This window comes from Diabrotica virgifera, chromosome 1 (genome assembly GCF_917563875.1).
Source record: "Diabrotica virgifera virgifera chromosome 1, PGI_DIABVI_V3a".
Taxonomy (NCBI): Eukaryota; Metazoa; Arthropoda; class Insecta; order Coleoptera; family Chrysomelidae; genus Diabrotica; species Diabrotica virgifera.
In genome coordinates, this window is record NC_065443.1 from 136,937,111 (window position 1) to 136,958,768 (window position 21,658).

General features: G+C 30.8%; 1 protein-coding gene across 1 annotated transcript; it reads left to right on the forward strand.

The window, feature by feature from the left end:
* Positions 1 to 1,874: 1,874 nt before the first annotated feature.
* On the forward strand, positions 1,875 to 19,866 carry LOC114349436 (leucine-rich repeat-containing G-protein coupled receptor 4-like). The gene is made up of 2 exons (XM_028299814.2): positions 1,875 to 2,261; positions 14,948 to 19,866. The coding sequence occupies exons 1-2, from the start codon at positions 2,254 to 2,256 to the stop codon at positions 16,863 to 16,865; spliced, it is 1,926 nt and encodes a 641-aa protein (XP_028155615.1). The 5' UTR covers positions 1,875 to 2,253; the 3' UTR covers positions 16,866 to 19,866.
* The last annotated feature ends 1,792 nt before the right edge of the window (positions 19,867 to 21,658 follow it).

Here is a 21,658-nt window from a genome sequence, read left to right on the forward strand (position 1 = left end):
GGACAGACGCATCAAGAAGGAGAAGATAGCAGTTTTTATAGAGTTTTTTAACGCGTCTTTGTTAACCTTTCCCTCTTTAACTCCTCTGACTTTTTTGTATTGGAGATTCTAGCCATAAGTCTGATTGGTCGTAAACATTCAGAATGGCCGTGTTGACTGCCAATGTTCGGAATGGACAAGGCAGCTGAAGAAGAAGATACAAGCAAGACAAGAAAAAAGAATGTGTGTGTACTTTGTACGCACGTAAGAAGTTATACTTCTACTACATATTATGTGATTTTTAAGACAATACCAAAAATTTTAAAAAATAAAAGAATAAAACGCACACAAACACATTGAAAAATGCCACAAAGAAAAAATGATTTCTGAACGATAATAATTGTTGGCAAACATTTTAAATACGCATTTTCTGAAAAAAAAAAATTATATAACAAATATACTTACAATCATAAAATGCATAAAAAAATAAAAAAAATAAAAACTTGCATCGGGAATCGAACCCGTGAATTTCGGGGTGCTTTGATTCCTAATCGAAGCCTAGACTCACTCGTCCAATTCCACATTATTTGTCATGTGGAAAAGTAGGGTAACTGAACGTTTTACTGTTTGACACTTGTTTTGAATATAATTAAATTATGCATCTTAAATTTTGCGGAAGAAAATATTAAAATATAACAAAACAGTAAGAAAACAATATATTAGATGAAGATTGGTAGAACTTTTGTTGGTAATCAAATTAGGTATGTAAATCAAAGCATTACGTACCTACTAGATAAATAAATCTACGCCAAAAAATCATAATTTAAAAATAAAAATCGGACCTAATTTGGGATTTCTCTCTAAAATCCCCATTCTTGAGAAAATAAATGTACAGTAGAGCGTCGATTATCTGAACGTCGATCAACCGAACGACCGCTTATTCGAACTATCGACTCCCGCGTCCCGCACTCGAATACCGAGGAAGGGTTAGTAATTGACGCTTAAAATATCTTCAATTTTCTTCAATATTGTATCCAAAAATAATTATGTTGTTGCAAAGACTGCACTTTTTTGTTTAGTTGCTAGTTGTCATTATCAAGATATAAATAAATATGTAGGTATATAAATATGGCTTTTATTCACTTGTGGATAAATATGTATGACTATAAATATGTATCAATATATTGTAGTTCGATTATCCGAACAAATCGGTTTTCCGAACACCTATGTCCCCCAATTAGTTCGGATAATCGACGCTCTACTGTATTTCAACCTAATCCAAATGTATAATTACAATATGATTATAATAAAAACTACTTACCAAATTAGAATGAGTTTTCCTTGTCCAAAATAGTCCAAAAGTCCAAAAATATAGGTATATGAAAACTATTTAAAAAGGCAGTATAACTATTAACTAACTTTTGTTTGTTGTTTCTTTTCACACAAATTTTAAAACGCAACAACCATAAATAATCTAACTACAGCTGTGCCACAGCCGCCATATTGAATAATTTTTGACATGTCATTTGGACATCCAATCAGAACAAAGTTATAATGCGCATGCGCCGGGATCATAGGTTTTAACATATATAAATTCACCCTCATATCGCCGGTAAAGAAGTATACTTCAAAAATATTAATACACTAATAATATTTATTAAGAATCAGGAAAAACAGGAAAATTCAATACATACAAATATGTTGTCAAATATTTCTTTTATCTGCACTACGTACCGTGTCTAATAAAATAGGGAATGCTAGTATTTTTATTTTCCCCTCGTATTTTATGTAATCGATATCTACTACACTAGAGTCAAAAATTTACGCCTACTTTCGATAAACAAGAATTTACCATTCAACAAATTATTTCAATGAAACATTTTTAATGGTTGAAAACATAATATTATCTAATGAAAATATATTAGAATGCCATAAAGGCACTAAAAAGGTGTATTAAACAGCCCTAGTTTTAGCTGTCCTGCCTGGGTAAATTAGATGTTTTTGCTTAAAGATTAACTTCTGGTCTGCTTTAAACTTTTCTCAAACGTTGAATGAAAAATTGACGAACTAGAAATAATGTAACTATTTATTATCACGGATCCAAAGATGCTGTGGCTGGTTACTACGAACTTGTGATAACGCCAAAACTTATCTAGAAAGTGACATTAACAAAAAGGAAATGTGTTTATATTTAGTCTGGAGATTATATTGTATCTTCAGTGGTGGTAGAGAAAACTGCAGTTGTGACATTGGGTGGTGAAACTAACTGTCGAAATGAATTGGTAAGTTAATTTGTCTGAATTTAGATTCACATTTTAGTTTATCGATTTTGTTTTGTTTTGTACGTCTAATAGACTACTTATAGTGCGATTCTACTGTAATTTTCACGGAGAGTTTTATCACCTTTCTTCTGAATTGTGCAGATGGGTATTGTGTTCCATTACTCTGGTATTTTTTCCTTTTCCCATACCTATTTTCATAATAAATCCAACTAATTTTATTACTTTTGCTGGCACTCCACTTTTCCGGTATTTTTATTATTTTTTATATCTCTTAATACTGCTATTATTTCTTTCTACCTGTTTGGTCTTCATCGTTTAAAAATTCGCCGAAATACTCTTCCAATCTGTTTCATTTTTCTGTCTTCTTTCGTAGTAACTTACCATCTATCTATATTTTTGCAAATATTGTGCTTTATTTTGTGTCACTCGTGTCCTTTTTAGTCATCGATAAAAATTTCTAACTTCTTTTTGGACATAGTTGTCTATTTTTTCTAGTAATTTTCTCCTCTTTTACCTGCATAGTCGTTTCTCTCTTTTTGATTTTATATTGCTCGTTACTTTTCTGTGTTGTTTCTAATATTTCCATTTTTGCGTTGTTCCTCTGCGATACGATTCCTTCGCAGTCCTCATCAAACTAGTGTTTTCTCTTTCTGATTCCTCAATGCTGAGGAATTCGCTTCTATTTCACGGCTGATTGTATTAGTTCCCATTCCACCCCTATGTTTCCAGTCATATTTGTTCCCAATCTATTGTTTATTTCTTCCTCTGTGCTTTTTGGCATACCTCTTTATCTTGGAACGACTCTAATTGGTATTTTTTTCGCTGTTTTCCTTTTGTTTCTATCTGTTTCTATCTGTTTCTCTGGTTCTACAATCAGTCACAGATCTATTGTGTGTTCTTTCAATAAAAACATGATTTATTTAGTCTCTCGTTTTCCCATCAAGAGAAATAGATTATTTTACTTACATACGTATGATCAAATTGTGTACCTGCAATCTTGAGGTTATGTTCCATTGAAAATTCTATTAATTTTTTTCCATTGTCATTACTGTTTTTAAGCAGGCTTTTACCACCTGTTATATTCATATAAATACTACTTTCGCATTCACAAATCCTACAATTATTTTTACATCATATTTTGGTACTTTTTCAATTATCTCAGCGAGTTTTTTAAAAAACTTTTTTTTTCCATATCTTTCTCTTCTGTAAAAGCATATGCGTTAATTAATCTAATTTTTTATATTACCCACTCTTCTTAAATAGCAGTCTTTCTGATATTGTATAAAAGTCAGTCACTCCTCAGCTTATTCTCTCTAACATACAATCCATACAATCCATCCGCAGGTAATAGGTATGTATTTGGCCCGCCGCGCCGCTTTTAAATAGGGTAGGTACCTTTCCCAATTTTTACTATCTTACTTCCCAGTTACTTGGTTTACTGCCGGACCATTGTTTCGTTTCCCTATTTCTCTATTTCATCTAAATTGCTCCTTCTTCGTAGATCCTTTTTAGAGTTGCACAAGTTTGACTTGAATGTTTGAACTTGACTTGAGTTTGACTTAATTTCAAGTCAAACTCAAGTCAATCCTTCTGAAAAATAATTCAAGTATGGAGTATATGACAAATAATTCAAGTCAAGTCAAACTGGACAATTGTACAGGTTTGAAAATTCAAACTGTTTGTCAAACTAGTTTGAAAGAGTTTGAGCACAGTAGATATACTTTTTGTCGAGATTGACATGTTAGTTGCCAATTAAGATAAGAGAATTAATAATACAATGAGTGCCACATAAAAGTAACTTAATACAGGAAGCGATTATAATCAAAATAGGGTCGTAAATTTAAATTTCTTGAAAATTATTCCTGTATGCTTAGAACTGCTTGCTGGCAAGTTCCATTTTATCGATATAACTTTAGCATAGGTGAAAAACTGAAAAGTAATTGGTATTTGCTTAGTAAAAATTTTTTGTAACGGCATGCGTTTTCACGGTACAGGGCGTTGAAGAACAAAAAATTTTACACATTTTTTACGATTTTGCCGAAACTACTGGCAACATCGTATATTATTCGTAATACAAAAATTTTTACTAAGCAAATTCAATTATTATTTTCCAGTTTTTCACCTATGCTAGGGACGGAGTTACCTTTTTCTGAAACACCTTTCTGATTCAAACTTTCTGCATTCAAACTCTTTATGATGACAGAATCGAACAGCGTGAAGTCAGTGGGGCCGTATGAAAACCCATGTTACCGGAAAGTCAAGAACTTTGCCTTCAACACTTTAAATAAGTAGTACAACCTGAACCTAAATTGTCTAAACCTTCTGGGCGCTCGGTAGAGCGCATACAACCGAGTTGAGTGACGCATGGCCCCTCTCAGAAAACGTCTGTCAGACGTCATCCTGCCGTATGAACATTTTGGTTCTCATCTCGACCAAAAAGGAAATACAATTATTGATGAAAATTTGGAAAAACTTAATTTTCAGCACGCTGGGGAGACACTTGCCAAATAGAGTTACAGAAGTTTGACTTGAATGTTTGAATTTATTGAAATATTAAACGGGGGTCTTACAACTTGTAATATGAAGAAATGAATCTACACGGATAGTTTGACTTTCTGTCTGAATAAAGCACTTATTACTCCAAGTTCTCGTTAAGGGAAAGATGCAAAATGTCGCCTGTCAAAATTTTCAATGTGTTTTAAATTAAAACTTTTAAATGTAGATATTCATTATTTTCGAATCCTGAGAAAACTAATAAGTACTCTTGAAAACTTTAAACGCAGAATGAAAGATTGCCTTATTACCGAGGGCCGAAAGTCCCTTAGAATAAATAAAAAGTTTCTTTTGAATGAAATATTTGCAATTAAAAATAACAGTAAATTTTCCCTGTTATGTTCACCCCTGTAACTTATTAAAATAAACATTATAGAAGTTTTCAGGGATGTTCGTACCTCAGAAATAATGTAATCTTTCATTCTGCGTTTAAATTTTTCAAAAATACTTATTAGGTTTTACAGGATTCGAAAAAAATTAATACATTTAAAACACATTGAACATTTTGACAGGCAACATGTTACGCCAATGTTCGTAAGGGTTACAATTTATAATAAAAAAAGACTATTGGGCTTTTCAATATACAGCTCAAAATAAAATGATTTGGAATTTTTATGACTTTCTTTTATTAAAAAAGGCATTTATTTATCTTAGGGCCAGTTCCAAAAACCTTCTGGAACCAAGGTGTACCAAGTTCCCTCGAAAACACCACAATACAAAAGTATTGCTGTATATTCTTTGGTATTTCTTTAAAATTCCAAACTAACCATAGGGTTTTATATCTACAATTTAAATTTTTTTCGGATAGAAGCTACAAATGCTAGGTTTAAATTTTTTAAAAATTAATGTATAAATCGAGGGGTTCGAGCGGAAACCCGATAACTAACAAAACCATTGTTTAGAGATAATCACGATTAAAGATTTTTGGAAGTTTGAAGAAGATTTAAAATCGTCATAGGAAGTTTTATCAAATATTTGTTATAGCCAAATGGTAGAGAATTTAATATTTAGTTAGAATAATTTTAATAAGTTTAATTTATAAAAACCTCTTTACAAAAAAAATAAAACGTGATATTTATCGGGTTTTACCTCGTTGAATGAGTACAACATTTGACTTTATTGGTTTTTATTTTGAATTTTTTTAATTATAAAATAAAAGTTAATTGTATATTATTCCAACAAAAATAAATAAATCTGCATTCTTTTTAGAAAATTAAAAGGTAAAATGTGTTTTCTTCCGATTCTTCTCACATCATTACGTCTGGAATCTGGAATTCGATCTACGATATAATTACCGGTTTTTAAATTTGTTATTCAAGCATGTACCTCTTCTGGAAAATATTTTCTTGGCACATGTTTATCAAATCGGGTTTCTTTGCTTCACTTATTGGAAAGGTACTTTTATACAACTTTCGTAAATTGCCCGGAGTTGGTAAGTCTATGGTTGCTTTTTGGGATGAAATTGGTTTTAGCCTTTTAGGGCGTAGAGTATGAGTTTTTTTTTTTAATTCAAACCAATATCTTCTGATATTTTTATTAACTGGTTACCGTTTTCCGCTATTGTCCTCTTTAGAATATCATCCAGTAGAATCACTGTTAGCTACAGCATTTATTATATCATTTGAGAATATACACAGCGTTTTTTAAAAAACTTTTGACACACTGGAATTCATTCATGGTTCATGGTAAGCTAGTGGAAAGAAACATTTCTTACTAAATGTTCGTTCCTTTCTTTGGGAAGTTTTAAGGACAAATCTTGTCCAAATTAGTTTAACAGTTATATTGTGCAAAATAAAAAAATTTCTAGACTAAACTACTACTACTAGATTCCAGTAATTTCTACAGAGTTTCAATAGTCTTCAGACAACTTTTCAGTACACTTAAATTTAAATTTACTACAATTGATTTGCTGTGGTAGCTTGGAAGCTCTGAGTTTGTTTTTCATTATAAATATAGCCCATTCTAACCGCTTTTTTGTTTTCGTAATATTTAATTGTCAATTTACGCCATCTTTTACTGAGTTTTCGCAGGAAAAAAGTGTGCTGAAATTTAATAAACTATCATATTCTAAAATCCTTCATCGGATTTTCGCATGAATATATTTTGTCAAAATTAACAATTTTGTAATCTTCATCTCCTATAAAATGAATTATCAATTTTTAACTTAGAAATGTTTCTAATAAAATTAGTAACTTTACACAGGAAAAAGAAGATAAATGATTCTACCGGATTTTCATATTATAAATATGTTTACAACAAAGTATTTTTATCAGTAAAGGTGTATATCGGGTTGGTGTTATTTGAAAATATGAGTTAACGGTTTTTACCATGTTTGGTTTTTATTAGTTATTGTGCTTAAAAATGTTAATATGAAATATTAACATTTACCAGTGGTAGGAGACGTGTTTTTACTACTGCAGAAATAAAAATACCAGATTTCATAATTTTGGTATTTATCGGGTTTTCACTCGAACCCCTCGAAATATGCATTAAGCTTTCTTAATTATCCTAACTAGCGCGTTTATTGGGTTTTATTTGTCTGTCTGCGGTTGAAATATCATATCAGGTAACGGACCGTTCAAGTATTACGTACCGCAGTTTGGGGGGGGGGGGGGTCAAAAATCTTCAAAAATTGCGTTACGCAATAGTTAAACTCTCATAAGAGTGCGCTACGTAGGGGGGGGGATACAAATCTTCAAAATTCGCGTTACATAATACTTAAACGCTCCCTAATACATTTCTATGTTTATTGAAATTTGTCAAAAAAAATTTTTTCTCATTTAAAATTGAAAATAAACATGTTGCGTAATATTCAAACTTTTCAAACTGTTTGAAGATGTTTGAATTCAAGTCAAACCTACACATATCGAAATCAAGTCAAGTCAAACTTTTTTATAAAAAAAGTTTGATTTTCAAGTCAAGTCAAGTTTGTTGAGTAAAATCAAACTAGTTTGACTTGATGCATCTCTTATCCTTTTTACTTTCCATGTAACCACTTTTAATCCATTTTCAATTTGTTTCCTTTCTTGCCATCTTCTTTTTCTTCTGCCAAAATCATCGTTCTTATTGTTACCATTTCGTTATCATTTTCCTTTGTTGTTTACTATTTATCAGTTTTTTTACTTCCCTTGTGGATACAGGACTGTTGGCTGTTAATGACTGAATAGCATTAATTTTGTTTTTGTGGTGTTAATATTGAGATCAAACTCCTCTCCCACTGTATTAATATTATTTACTATTTCTTGTCATTCTTCTATGTGGTCTGCTATGACAGCTATATTATCAGCATATCGCAAATTATTTATGCGGTCTTTTTCAGATACCTTTTTGATTCTGATGTGCAAAATTAAAAATCTTTTCTACATTATGTTAAAAAGCCGGAAGAAGAGGATGCAGCAGTGTCTTACGCCTTCTTCTGTTTGAGTATTACTTTTCCTAAATGTAATTTTTATTAATTTCTTTGACATTATTATTTATTAAAATTGAAAGAGATTTCGCAAGTAGTCGTTCTACTTCATTTTATTTATCCCTTTACTTTTGGTCTGGTTTATTCTCTTTTTATTTCATTGTTTTTTATATCATTTATTCCATCGTTTTTTTTATTTGCTTGTATTCTTTTGTAACCTTGAACATTTTGTGAAGCAGTATTTATACAGAGTGAATATTATGTATGAGAACCCTCAATTATCTCGGAAACGGCTTGCACGATTTTTATAGTTTTTGGTGGGTAAAGGTTTTCTGATGCGACCAATATTATAGTGGTAATTACATTTTTGTCAGGTCTTCCTTTTTCTGTAAATCTAATGAACTTTCTTATTTCAAATGGAACACCCTGTTTATTTTTTTCGTTTTGATTAAGAAATATTGATTAATTTTCACGATATATTCCCTATAACTAAATGCCATAATTTATAAGTTGTTGCTACATTTATTTAAAAAAAAATAACAAGTTATAAAAATCATTTTTTTCGTCCCAGGTACATATTATTTTAGGTTCTTTGAATCATTGGGAATAAAAAAGGTCTTTTGCCATTTTTCTCTAAAAGTTAATCGTTTTCGAGTTTTAAGAAGAGAAAAACAATATTTTAAAATGAATCAAACTCAAATTACTCATCGGTAACTGATAAAATAAGGTTTGAACTTGAATCTAGGAACTTCGGTTCAAAAGTAAATTTTTTATTTGTGTTCTTGAACCTTAAAAATCGTCATATTTCATTTTTTGAAGTTATACTTCTTTACCGGCGATATGAGGGTGAATTTTTATATGTTAAAACCTATGATCCCGGCGCATGCGCATTATAACTTTGTTCTGATTGGATGTTCAAATGACATGTCAAAAATTATTCAATATGGCGGCTGTGGTACAGCTGTAGTTTGATTATTTATGGTTGTTGCGTTTTAAAATTTGTGTGAAAAGAAACAACAAACAAAAGTTAGTTAATAGTTATACTGCCTTTTTAAATAGTTTTCATATACCTATATTTTTGAACTTTTGGACTATTTTGGACAAGGAAAACTCATTCTAATTTGGTAAGTAGTTTTTATTATAATCATATTGTAATTATACATTTGGATTAGGTTGAAATACAGTAGAGCGTCGATTATCCGAACTAATTGGGGGACATAGGTGTTCGGAAAACCGATTTGTTCGGATAATCGAACTACAATATATTGATACATATTTATAGTCATACATATTTATCCACAAGTGAATAAAAGCCATGTTTATATACCTACATATTTATTTCTATCTTGATAATGACAACTAGCAACTAAACAAAAAAGTGCAGTCTTTGCAACAACATGATTATTTTTGGATACAATATTGAAGAAAATTGAAGATATTTTAAGCGTCAATTACTAACGCTTGCTCGGTATTCGAGTGCGGGACGCGGGAGTCGATAGTTCGAATAAGCGGTCATTCGGTTGATCGACGTTCGGATAATCGACGCTCTACTGTACATTTATTCTCTCAAGAATGGGGATTTTAGAGAGAAATCCCAAATTAGGTCCGATTTTTATTTTTAAATTATGATTTTTTGGCGTAGATTTATTTATCTAGTAGGTATGTAATGCTTTGATTTACATACTTAATTTGATTACCAACAAAAGTTCTACCAATCTTCATCTAATATATTGTTTTCTTACTGTTTTGTTATATTTTGATATTTTCTTCCACAAAATTTAAACTACATAATTTAATTATATACAAAACAACTGTCAAACAGTAAAACGTTCAGTTACCCTACTTTTCCACATGACAAATAATGTGGAATTGGACGAGTGAGTCTAGGCTTCGATTACGAATCAAAGCGCCCCGAAAGTCACGGGTTCGATTCCCGATGCAAGTTTTTATTTTTTTATTTTTTTATGCATTTTATGATTGTAAGTATATTTGTTATATATTTTTTTTTTCAGAAAATGCGTATTTAAAATATTGGCCAACAGTTTTATTCTTTTATTTTTTTAAATTTATGGTATTGTCTTAAAAATCACATAATATGTAGTAGAAGTATAACTTCTTACGTGCGTACAAAGTACACACACACATTCTTTATTTTTCAGTTTTAAATTGTTTTTAACTCGGAAACGATTAACTTTAGAGAAAAATTACAAAAGACTTTTTTTGTTCCCAATTATCCAAAGATTCTAAAATAATAAAAGAAGTCTGGGCCAAAAAAATTTATTTTTATAATTTTTTGTTTAAATTTTTTTTTAAATATATGTAGCAATAACTCCGAAATTATGGCATTTTGGTATAGGGAATATAACATAAAAAATAATCAGTATTTTATGAAGACTTTAAAACTTAAAAAATATACAATGTGTTCTATTTGAAATAAGAAAGTTCATTAGATTTCCAGAAAAACGGAAGATCTGACAACCATGTAATTACCACTATAATATCGGCCGCATTAGAAAATCCTTACTTAACAAAATTTATAAAAATCATGCAAGCCGTTTCCGAGATAATTGAGGGTTTCCATACATAAAACTCACTCTGTATAGTATTTTTGATCATTTCGCATTGTTCTTCCACGCTGTCTTTTTCTTTTTTATATTTAGGATTTATTTTCTACTTTCCTTTGTAGTTTATCTCTAGTTTTATTATTTTTTTAAAGCTTCAGTATTATATCCGACGTATTTTTAAACACTCTAAAATACTCTAAATTATGTCTACTTTTATTTATGGAATCGCCCCTCTAAATAGTAGGTATACGTTTTCTACAAATCTGTACATTTCAATAGATTACTGAACAGACGATAATTTTATTTTTGTTGTATTGAGATAAGCAAACGGTACGTGGGTGTTCAATACAAAAATAATTGTTAAGTAAGGTCATTTTATAATAAAATGACAACAACAGAAATATTGTGAAGTGAATGAAGGTATATACCAGTTAAAGAGGCTAGCAGAGAATTTGTTTAGTTTTATTACTTAGTTTAGTTTCCTAAAATTCCCCTCTAAATAGTAGGTATACGTTTTCTACAAATCTGTACATTTCAATAGATTACTGAACAGACGATAATTTTATTTTTGTTGTATTGAGATAAGTAAACGGTACGTGGGTGTTCAATACAAAAATAATTGTTAAGTAAGGTCATTTTATAATAAAATGACAACAACAGAAATATTGTGAAGTGAATGAAGGTATATACCAGTTAAAGAGGCTAGCAGAGAATTTGTTTAGTTTTATTACTTAGTTTAGTTTTAGATAAAACCATAACTTGCTGAAAAGCTCTTAATTGTACGTAATAGATTTTGCGTACATTTAAAAAAAAATCCACAAGGAAAAGAAAATTTTTTTTTGTAGTTGGCTGTATACCTTCAATCACAAAAATTGGAAAAAATCCTTTGTAAAAGGTATAAAATTTTATTAAAAATCCCTTTAAGGGACACATAACGTTTTCGATTTTATTAAAAATCATCAGCAGTGTTAAAACAGGTTGGATGTCAGCTAAGCCACCAAAGAAATATTAGGGTAAAAGCCCTTTAAATATTATATAGTTGCATTAAAGGTGCATACTTAATTAAAACTCCATAGAATGGATATAGATAAAAAGGAATAATACCCTTAGATAAGGTATGGACCTTTCCAACACGTGAGATGTAAATTGAATTGGTTACATTACAAATAGTTGCCATTAAATTGTTGTAATGTAACCAACTCAATTTACATCCCACGTGTTGGGAAGGTCCATACCTTACCTAGGGGCATTATTCTTATTTATCTATATCCATCCTATGGAGTTTTAATTAAGTTTGCACCTTTAATGCAACTATATAACATTTAAAGGGTTTTACCATAGTATTACTTTGGTGGCTCAGCTGGCATCCAAACTGTTTTAACACTGATGATGATTTTTAATAATATCGAAAACGTTATGTGTCCCTTAAAGGGTTTTTAATAAAATTTTATACCTTTTACAAAGGATTTTTTTCCAATTTTCAAAAAAATTAGATGTTTTTGAACTCTCCGACTATTTTTTTAGCTCAGAAGGAAGGATGTCTGACTACCATGCAGGTAGTCAGCAGGTCGACTCAGCCTGAATAAAATGAGTACCTTGGGTACCTCTCTTTTTAACTAATTACCTAAATATTTAACTTTAATATTTAAAAAAAAATTCTGAAAAATTATCAAAACGTTATAGAAATTTCTATTAGACCCGAGAATATTGCGCAGCCGGGCGCAATTTTTCTTCAATGATATTTGATCAGTTGGTAATACAATTTTATTTTTAATTATTCTCTGAAAGTAACGCTGTTACAGTAATTTTTGAAATAGTTTACATCATTATTAAGAAGTAACAGTTTTTCTGTATTGTGACAATAATATATTAATACTAAAACAAAATAATTAAAATAAGTTATTTTACTGTTTTAAATAGGAATTAACCACGTTTTAATTTAAAATATGTTTTGTTTTTGACGTTTCAATTTATTTTCACTTGGAAAATCGTTCTCAAAAACAAACTTTGAAATTGTTACTTGGTAATATAAAAAATACTTCTAATAATTTAAATTTACCTGACCCATTCATATTACCACATTATTAGAAGATAGTTTATTTGATTATGTGAAATCAACTTTAACTTAAGCTTCTTCTTTATCGTTTATAATATTAGGCGGAGCAATAAAGCACTAAAATCGACCTTACTTCCGAAAAAAAAAAACGACAAGACGGATCTTAATAATTCTTTTTGCACTCGATTCGTGAATGCGCCAGGAAATTATGTCACCCCGAGCCATGATATAATATTGAAAAACTGCATACAAAAAATGCATTCTTAAAGTGCCTCTCAAACAGACAATAAAAAAAATTCAGAACTCGTCAATTATCAGCGGAAATGAGTTCAATTTTCCCGTTCAATATATCCCGGTATGTGCCCAACAACTTTGATTTAATAGGTTATATGGAGAACACATCGCACCTTCAGTGCAAAACTGTTGTAAGTCAAAAATTTTATGGAAATGAAGTAATCTTGGCATTCGCTTGTAAATATGCATATCTATCCCGCGTAAAATGCTCAACCGGCCAAATATCACAACTATCACACCGATATTAGCACACCAATACTAGCATGAAAATAAACAAAATCGCCATTATTTCGAAACTTACTTATTTTGACTTATAACAGTTTTGCAATGAGGGTGCGACATATCATCTACTCCCCATACCGTGTGTCAAAGTATTTCTCAAATATATTCGCTAATAATGGAAATTAAGCAGAGCCCATTACTAGACGAAAATTTTGATTATATGTAGAATTAATTTTATTTAAGCACAATTCAATATCTCCATTATTGTTCATACGTTTTGTATGTTTATGGTTATCAATGTATCATCATTCTCCAATAATTTTGTTCTGATCATTTTTAAAGTCGCTTCTAATCGAACATAAATAGACTATTTATATTAAATTAAATATTGTTTAGATGCTTTATATAATAGACAAGGAGAGAACGGCGGGTTCGATAGGAAAAATATCCCCATGAGATTTTTTTGCATAATCACATTCGTGAGACATCCCAGAATAAGGTTCAAGAAGTCGCCACGTGAAACGTGGTCCAAATTTTTTTAATATTTTTTTTTAATCAAATTGCAAAAGTCAATACTTTTAGCCCGGGCAAATTTTTGTAGGTTTTTTGGGCCATTCTGGATAAAAAAGGTTTCTTATAATTTTTGTCTAAAGTTGATCGTTTTCGAGTTATAAGCAATTTAAAATTGAAAAAAAAATTAAAAATGGCGATTTTCAAGGCTTAATAACTCGGTTAAAAGTTATTATTATGAAAGTCAGAAAGTAACTAAATCAAAGTTTAATGCCCCCAACAAGATCCTGAAGAAATTTTTGTCATTATTTTATTACTAAGCTGTTATTTTTAAGTAATAATAATGAGCGCCATTCACGTGTTAGACGGCCGAAACTGCTGCAGTCCAACTGCTGCAGACGGCGAAAACTGCAGTCCAATTGTGCATCTTATTTGCACTCACATTTACAGCCGCGTCAATACGATCTAACCGCCCATTGTTATTAATTAAAAATAACAGCTTAGTAATAAATTTATAACACAGATTTCTTCAGGATCATGTGGCGGAGGCTTTAATGAATTATTAAGTCTTAAAAAGGGTCATTTTCGCGTTTTTCAAATTTTAAATTGCTTATAATTCGAAAAAGATTAACTTTAAAGAAAAATTATACCAAACTTTTTTGTCCAGAATGGTCCAAAAACCTAAAAAAAAATTTGTCGGAGCCAAAAAAAAAATTGATTTTTGCAATTTGATTAAAAAAAATTGTTAAAAAAAATTGAACCACTTTTCACGTGGGCGACTTCTGAACCTTATTCTGGGATGTCTCACGAATGTGATTATGCAAAAAAATCTCATGGGAATATTTTCCCCAACGGACCCGCCGTTTTCGCCTTGTCTATAAAACGTGTTTTGTATTTTTTATAAGCGTGCCATTATTGTTGGACAACCATATTATTTGGGGGCAGATTCACTTCAATATTAAGTAATTAAGGGATAATAGCGACACATCTTTACAATGTGGAGTCTACTTTGACGACCTGTCCATAAGCTTCTCTATCGGCTTTCTAGTATCTATAAAAATAAATATTTTTATATTTGCAGGTATCACTTTGTCATCGTGTTACTTCTGAGTATAATTAAACCATCCGAAGAAACATGCGAGATGTTGAAGAAATCAATCAACATCTACAGGGTGGAACGAGTACTATACCGCTATGTTACCTGCAAGCAACTAAGAATTGACCAAGACGACATCGGTCAGCAGATAAAATCAAGTATGAACAGCTCCTGCGAGTATCTGGACATCAGCGACAGCTCCCTACCAATAATCAACAAAGAAATGTTCTCTTCTCTCAATTTAACACAAATAACAATTGTAGCTGGAGTAGACGTGGTTGACCAAAGTACTTTTGAACGGGTCAATATATCAACTATTACACTGGAAAATAATACCATCAGAAAAATCAAAGATTATGCATTTAAGTCGTTCTCCATATACGTAATTAGTCTCCAGAATAACCTTCTCACAGATGTATTACAGAAAACCTTTGCAGGAGCTGCAAATTTAAGAAAGTTGAACTTAAATAATAATAAAATCAGTATTATTATGCCGGAAGCCTTTAAAGATTTGGGGAGTCTTGAAGAACTGAAAATATCATCTAATAAACTTGTTAGCTTGGTGCAAGACATATTTTATCCTCTGATTAATATACAATCCATCGATTTAAGTAATAACTCTCTTAAAGATCTAGAAGTTGATAGCTTTAGCAAAAATAAGGCTCTGCAGGATCTCAATCTCCAAAGGAATGGTCTGGCTGTGTTAGACGCTCACTTTCCAAGCTCTTTAGTACAACTGAATGTGGAATACAATTCAATAACTATGTTCAATATATCAAATTTGGTTAAACTTACCACAGTTCTTTTAAATTGTAACAAAATATCTAATTTAAAATACGCTTTAAAAAATTTGCCTTCACTTCACTATTTACATCTAAACAATAATCGGATAGGAAACTCATCTATGGTGGATCTTAGTGTGTTTTCAGATTTAAAAAATATTTCTATTATAGAGCTAGATCACAACAATTTAGACTTAAATTTCGATTTTAAGATATTTAAGACAGTTGCAACTTTAGAAGGCGTTTCGTTTGTTGGAAACCGTCTTCAAAAACTTGACTTTACTGGTTTTCCGTCCGAACTTAGAGTTTTAAACTTAAGTCAGAACATGCTTGTTGAAGTAAAAAATTTATCTATATTTACTGTATTGTTCAAATTGGACATACGGTCTAACTTATTAAAAGAAATAGATTTCGATATGCTTGCTGGACTAAATCAGTTAAGTGAATTATGGTTAGGCTCCAATATGATCAGTAAACTGACCATGGGTTGTTTTAGAAGTTTAAAGCAACTGAGAACACTAGATCTGAGTAGTAACAAAATATCTACTATTGGTGCTGGAGTTTTCAATGGATTAGAGAGTATAACTGATTTAGATCTAAGTAATAACCAAATCAGTTATTTAAACGAGGATATCTTTCATAATATGAAAAATCTTAGGGTTCTGAGCATTGCTTACAATAACTTGACAAGCTTTAATATGAAAGCTTTGATTTCCCATGTGCTTTGGTTCAGAGAAATCGATATGAATGGAAACAACTGGACTTGTAAACTTCTCATACGCATCAGTAAGGAGAACAAACCGGTACACTTTGTGGATGGTAAGTCCTACAACGTTAGTAATGTCTTCGGCATTCCTTGTAGGGATAATAACATTACCGAAGGAAACTATTATAGTAACTATGAAGAAGTTTTACCAGATATCGTTCATGGAATGAATCTTTCTGCAGAGAACCTTGAAAGTATATCTCTGAAATTAAGTTATATAATTGTATTTATTATTTTTTTGTTGGTGTTCCTCTTTGCTAAGTTTGTTGTTGATAAATATTCATCCCAAGTTACAGCAGCTGCGCAGTTTATCTATCAGAAATCTGAGAGTGAGCCTGAGCTCCAGCTAATCTAGTATTAAATACGTAAATATTTAATTTAGTCCAGGAACCGAAGCTTTTCTTCTCGCAATTCTTACAGAATGAGAATAAGTTTGAGAATTTGAGAATAAGTAGTGGATAGTCCAAGCATACAAATCTATATGATACCGAAAGGCGCTTTTACCATGTGGGTGGAAATTTTTTAATATATTTTGACCACAAAAGTTGATAAAAACATTCATTCTAAGCAAAAAACGTTCTATACATTTTTGTGATTAAATCGGTAGTTTTCGATTTATTCGCTATCGAAAATATTAGTTTTATATCTAAAAAATCAATGCTTTTCGATGGTATACTCATTTACGATTCACTCAATTTTTGTCGTAGAAAAAATTTTTTCAAACCAAGTTCTTGGAAATTAAGTAACCTACAATTTTATATTGAATCATTTTTTCGTATCTCTGATGCTAATCTTTCTATTCTGAAGAGAATGACATTTTTTACCAAATTACAAAAATTAGTTATTCGCTTTAAACTCCAGTTTTTTAAAAACTAATCATTATAAGCCAGTCAAACTTCTAGAATCTATTAATAATAGATAAATAAAGAAGAATTAATAAGGCCAATGACTAAAACACCGCTAAGTTACATTATTTTATGCTTCCAATTGAATTTCTCCTTTTTTTTCAAAAAAAATATTTTGATATTTTAACCGTAACTTTTTATTTTTTATCTTAGAAAGTTTGGTAAAAAGAATTTTATAGGTTTTTACAGGATCTATATGGCTATTAATATTAAATCATTTTAAAATCCTCAGTCACAAAAAGAGGTGACTCTGAAAGGGTTGGTAAAGGTGGTTTTTTGCTTGTTATTACAAGTTTTAATTGTCAATAGCTCGCTCAATTTTTCTCGCAGAAAAAATTTTTGCAAACCAATTTCTTGGATATTAAATAAGCTACAATTTCATATTTAAATATTTTTTCGTATCTCTGACGCTAATCTTTCTATTCTGAAGGAAAATGCATTTTTTACCAAACTACAAAAACTCGTTATTAGCTTTTAACTCCATTGTTTTAAAAACTAATCATTCTAAGCCCATCACACTGCTAGAACCTATTACTCGTAATAATACAAAAATAAAGAAGAGCAAATCAGGTCAATGACTAATTTTAATTAGGGTGGTGATTAGGTGGTTTTTTCCGATCACTTTTTGCTGAAAAAAAAATAGGGACTGACATTTTTTCATTATAACTCACTTAATTTTTGAGCTAGAGACTTTTTTTATTTCTGGAGATAGATATTTTTAAATACTTTAAATTAGTTTGAACAAGTTATAGTCGAAAAATTCATAGTTATCTGGTCTTTTGACTTTAAAACTACAATATTTAGCATTTGACGAAGAAGAGCTAACATAATATAATACAGTATTGCTCGATTACTGTTGGTCTTAAAGAAAATTAAAAAAAAAACGGTTTTGTTTATTGTTTCCAAAGGCACATTTTGTTAAGTAAAATTTTTTTGATAAAACGAAAACTTTTTGAGTTATTAGCAGAAAACGAGAAAACTGATTAAAAACATTGATTTTTTCGGTATAAAACTAACATTTTCGATAGCGAATAAATCGAAAACTATTAATTCTGTCAAAAAAATGTATAGAACGTTTTTTCCTTATAATGAACGTTTTTACCAACTTTTGCGGTCAAAATATAATAAAAAATTTCCACTTCCGAGATGGGGTGGCAACCACCCCCATGATAAGCGCCTTTTGGCATCATATAGATTTTGATCCTTGGACTATCCACTACTTATTCTCAAATTTTCAAGCAAATCGATCCATTCTGTAAAAATTGCGAGGTTTTGCCCTATTTTAAGCCTGATTACTTGGAGTAATTATAATTGTCTTATTTTTAATTTTCTGTCAATATTTTAAATCTCCTTTTTCTATTAGTACCATACGTTATGCAGAATTTAAGCATTCATGCTTGCTTTCAAGTGCACAAGGAACCTTCTTCCACTCTTCTGACTGTTGTGCTAATATCAGGTGTACCGCACCAGATTATATCTCCGAATCTTTCACTGTTTACACATATTTAGTAGTACTATTTAGATATTAACTTTTCTTAGGATTTTTTTATTTGTAATGTGGTCCACCCATGAAATTCTATTTAATGATGTTTGAGGTAATTTTTACCAGGGAAAATGTTATTAATCTTCTTTTTTTTTAATAAATTAGAAGCATTCGAATTATAGTGCCATCGACGAATGTGGTGCCCTAAAGATATCATGGGTTTCGCACACTTCCAAGGAAGATGTTCTCCAAATGATGAACTCAGAATGTCCGCTCATAAACATCATAACGAGGAGAAAAACAGAATACTTCTTCGGCGATATAATTAGAGAACCTAAATACAATTTACTTCGCTTTATAACACATGAAAAAGTGGAGGGAAAAAGATGGATTAGTCGAAAGAAACTTTCATGGTTGCGTAATATTAGACAATGGATTGGTTCCACAGTAGAAAATTATTCGCGTATCAGCCAATACAAAATGGTTTCAGGAACTTGTAAACATGATAGCGGCTAACGTCTGAATACGGACCCGGCACCTATAGAAGAAGAAGAAGGGGTTTGTTGATAAAACAACAGGTATCTAATCTGAGTGGTTAACCTGGAAATTTTATTTATGATAATGTTTGGTTTCTGTTGTTCTGTTAGCTATGAGCTGGCACCTATATAGACGTCACTAATTGTCTATCTTACTTTATTTTATTTGAATCTACAAAAAGGTAGGAGTTTTTATCCAACAAAATAATAATTTTTGCACTCTTTTGATATTTTGAAAGGTATTATTATGCGTAGAATATTTATGTCTAAATAAACACATGTAAAACATAATAAATTATTTTGTAGTGTAAGGTTTTTTAATGCAATTATTTATAATGTATGAATGTATGTATCATTTGTATGATTCACATGTTAAAATTTTGTATAAAACATATTTGGAGCAAAATAAACGCTACAGTATATAAATATCATTTATTTTTTATTTTACAAAAAAATCTCAATTTCATTAAGTTGTTTTCTATCTTCCCCTTCAATCCGGAATGCTGACCCCCCGGAGGGAGTGTAGTGGTGGACGTGATGTCGTGTATTGTCCGCTTCCAAAGATCTCTGTCTCTGGTAAGTTCTTTTAACTCATGCATAGGTCTTTTCCATATTTCTATCATTTGATAGATCCGTCTTGTTGGGGATCTCCCTCGTGATCTTCGGCCCTCCACCTTTCCCTGCATAATGGGTCTTTCCATGTTTTCTGTGTTTGCTCTCATAACATGTCCAAAGTATTTTAATTGTTGGAGATGGACCTTACTGGAGACTCGTTGGCTAACTTTAAGCTCTCTTAAATCCAAATTATTTGTCCTACAGCATCAAGTTGTTTTAGATACATGTTTTCTATTGAAATTACCTTGACTTCTGTACAATTCATTATGTGATTGTTTTGGTTAACATGAATATCTAAACTACACCTATCTGGATATTTCGTCGAATTACTCTTGAGGAGAGTAATACGGTCCCTTAATCGTCTTGAAGAATGACCATTGTATTGAAGATTACAATGTGTGCAAGAAATACTATAAATATATTTGACATATTGTCTTTAAGGGGTTTTGTATTTGAATTTAGAGAAAACTGAATTAATTGTTAGAATTGTTTGTCTTTGAAAAATAAATTTTAAGTTAATTCAACATGGTGCACTATTATTTTAAATGTAATTCATATTATAATGTTTACCTATCACTGATGATGATAATAAAATATACTTGATTGCCGAAGAAAATACTTTTTACTAGAATTACGCAACAATACAACAATTCAATCAATTATTTTCTGTAATCAATTATTAGCAAAGAATAGAAATTCAGCTGAAAAGAATAATAAACTAAGATATAATCTGCACATCCCACGTCAGATTATTCTTCCGACGAAACAGTCTTAATGAGGGAACATCTATATTAGATCAATGTTTAATAGCAGAATAGTGCATAGTGGACAGACGGACCGACAGGTCTTATAAGTCAACAATTATCAGATTCCCAAGGGCCTCCGGAAACATTACCGAAAAGTATCTGATCAAAGTTCGCCACCCTGGGATGTCTTAACACAGCGGCGTAGTTCTGGCAGATACTAAAAGATTGGATACAAATAGTAAACCTCAAAAATATTTTTTATCGCAATACCTTTATAAATAAACATATGGAGAGATTTAGTTCATTAATTGTGCATTTTCGAGTTAATTTCGTGTTGTCAAGAATAACGAAAATCGTCAAAAGTAATTGATGGATTCGACCGTTACTTGATGGAAGTTCATTTTATCTCACAATAAAACACTGAAAACTTTTGTTTTCTATACTTCCACAAAATTTATTATTTACAACTATGTGACTACAGTTGTTTCGGCAGAGTGCCTTTCTCAAGTGATATAATTTACAATGTGTTTGCCTTTTTAAGTCTCTAACTGAAGAGGTTGAGGAGTGGGGAGCTGTTTGTCTCGAGTTGGTCATTCAGAATTATTTCTGTATTTTTCAGTTTATTAACTTCCATAGATTCTAAAAAAGATAGCTTAAGACCTTTATTTTGGATATGCAGAATTTGAAACTCTTCATTGAAAGAATGATTATGATCTAGAAGGTGAAGTGCGTATGTAGAAGTGTCTGTTTTTCTATTGTTGAAAGCCCTTTTGTGTTCTGCTATCCGTTTGTCAAAAGTTCTGCCAGTTTGATCGATGTACGCTTTCGGACAGTCACCACAAGTTAGTTTGTACACACCACTC